General features: G+C 26.0%; 1 protein-coding gene across 1 annotated transcript; it reads right to left on the reverse strand.

Annotated features, from left to right (window-relative positions):
- Nucleotides 1-285: 285 nt before the first annotated feature.
- On the reverse strand, nt 286-792 carry LOC135930253 (TBC1 domain family member 5 homolog A-like). The gene has a single exon (XM_065467034.1). The coding sequence runs from the start codon at nt 790-792 to the stop codon at nt 286-288; it is 507 nt and encodes a 168-aa protein (XP_065323106.1).
- Between the last annotated feature and the right edge of the window lie 457 nt (nt 793-1,249).

Here is a 1,249-nt window from a genome sequence, read left to right on the forward strand (position 1 = left end):
TCTTATGCCAATTTTTTTAGCCATATCATGAGGTATGATGGTATACTTTGATCCAGTGTCAACCTGCATAGTTGTAGTAACAATATTTAATTTAAAAGTAGTCATAAAAGCACTGTCATCACCTTTGTCTGTATTTTCAGTCAGGTTGTTGACATTGAAATCATTCTCATTATTGTCTTTGTCAGTGCCAACCTTATTTTCCCCAACTTCTTTAATGTTCATATTACAATTATTGCTATCGTAGACTGTTGTTACTTTATAATTATTTGAATTGTTGTTATGAGATCAGTAATTATTAGGATTTTGATCGTCACATTGAATCTGTCTCCTCTGATTATAATTAAACCAGGCGTTGTTCCTACCATAGTTGTTGTTATAAGATTGATAATTATTATTATGGAAGTTTCTGTTGCCATTGTTATACCGATAATTGTAATTTTGATAGTTACTATCATTATACTGATTATTTCTATAGTTATTATTATTATATTTGTTATTGTTTCTAACATTAATAAAATTCCTATTCCTGTTGTCGTTAACATTACTAAAATTGTTATCACCATAATTTCTATTCCTACTGTCAAAATTTTGCCTTGAATAATAATTAGGTCTATTAAAGTTACTATTAATCTCATTCCTATTAGAAGTACTTTGGATATCTAAATTCTTATCATTATTTCTATTATTGTCATTATTTTTATTAAACTTTTTATCCCTACTAAAAACAGATTTAACATTGTCACTTTCTGATTTAATGTTAATACTATCTAATTTTCTTCCTATTTCAATCATTTTTTCTTTTATGCGATCATCATTAATAAAATTACATTGTCTACTTACTTAGACAGTCTAAAAAACCAATCCCAAAAAGATTCCTTAACACCTTATGAAGCAAGGTTAAACTTCCCAGTCATCCAAACATCTTGACTGGGTAATAAAAATTTTAATTTTTTAATAATAATTTTATCATCTTTGATATCTTCCTTAGTAAATAATGACTTAATTTTATCGTAAAGGTCATCAGATAAATTGCTCATCAATGTTTTAATTTTTACTGAGTCGGATAAAATTGTTTGAGAGAAATAATCGTAAGTCTCTCCAAATAAATGTCCGTTAACCAAAATAATAAAGAGACAAAGAAAACCAAATTTTTTAGGTTAACATAAATAGCCAAAATAATAATAAAGAAATAAAACCAAATTACTTTAGTTGTCAAAGTTATAAATATATGTAACAAAAACTTATCTAA

Source organism: Gordionus sp. m RMFG-2023, chromosome 5 (assembly GCF_954871325.1).
Source record: "Gordionus sp. m RMFG-2023 chromosome 5, tfGorSpeb1-WG-v2, whole genome shotgun sequence".
NCBI classification, from domain to species: Eukaryota; Metazoa; Nematomorpha; class Gordioida; order Chordodea; family Parachordodidae; genus Gordionus; species Gordionus sp. m RMFG-2023.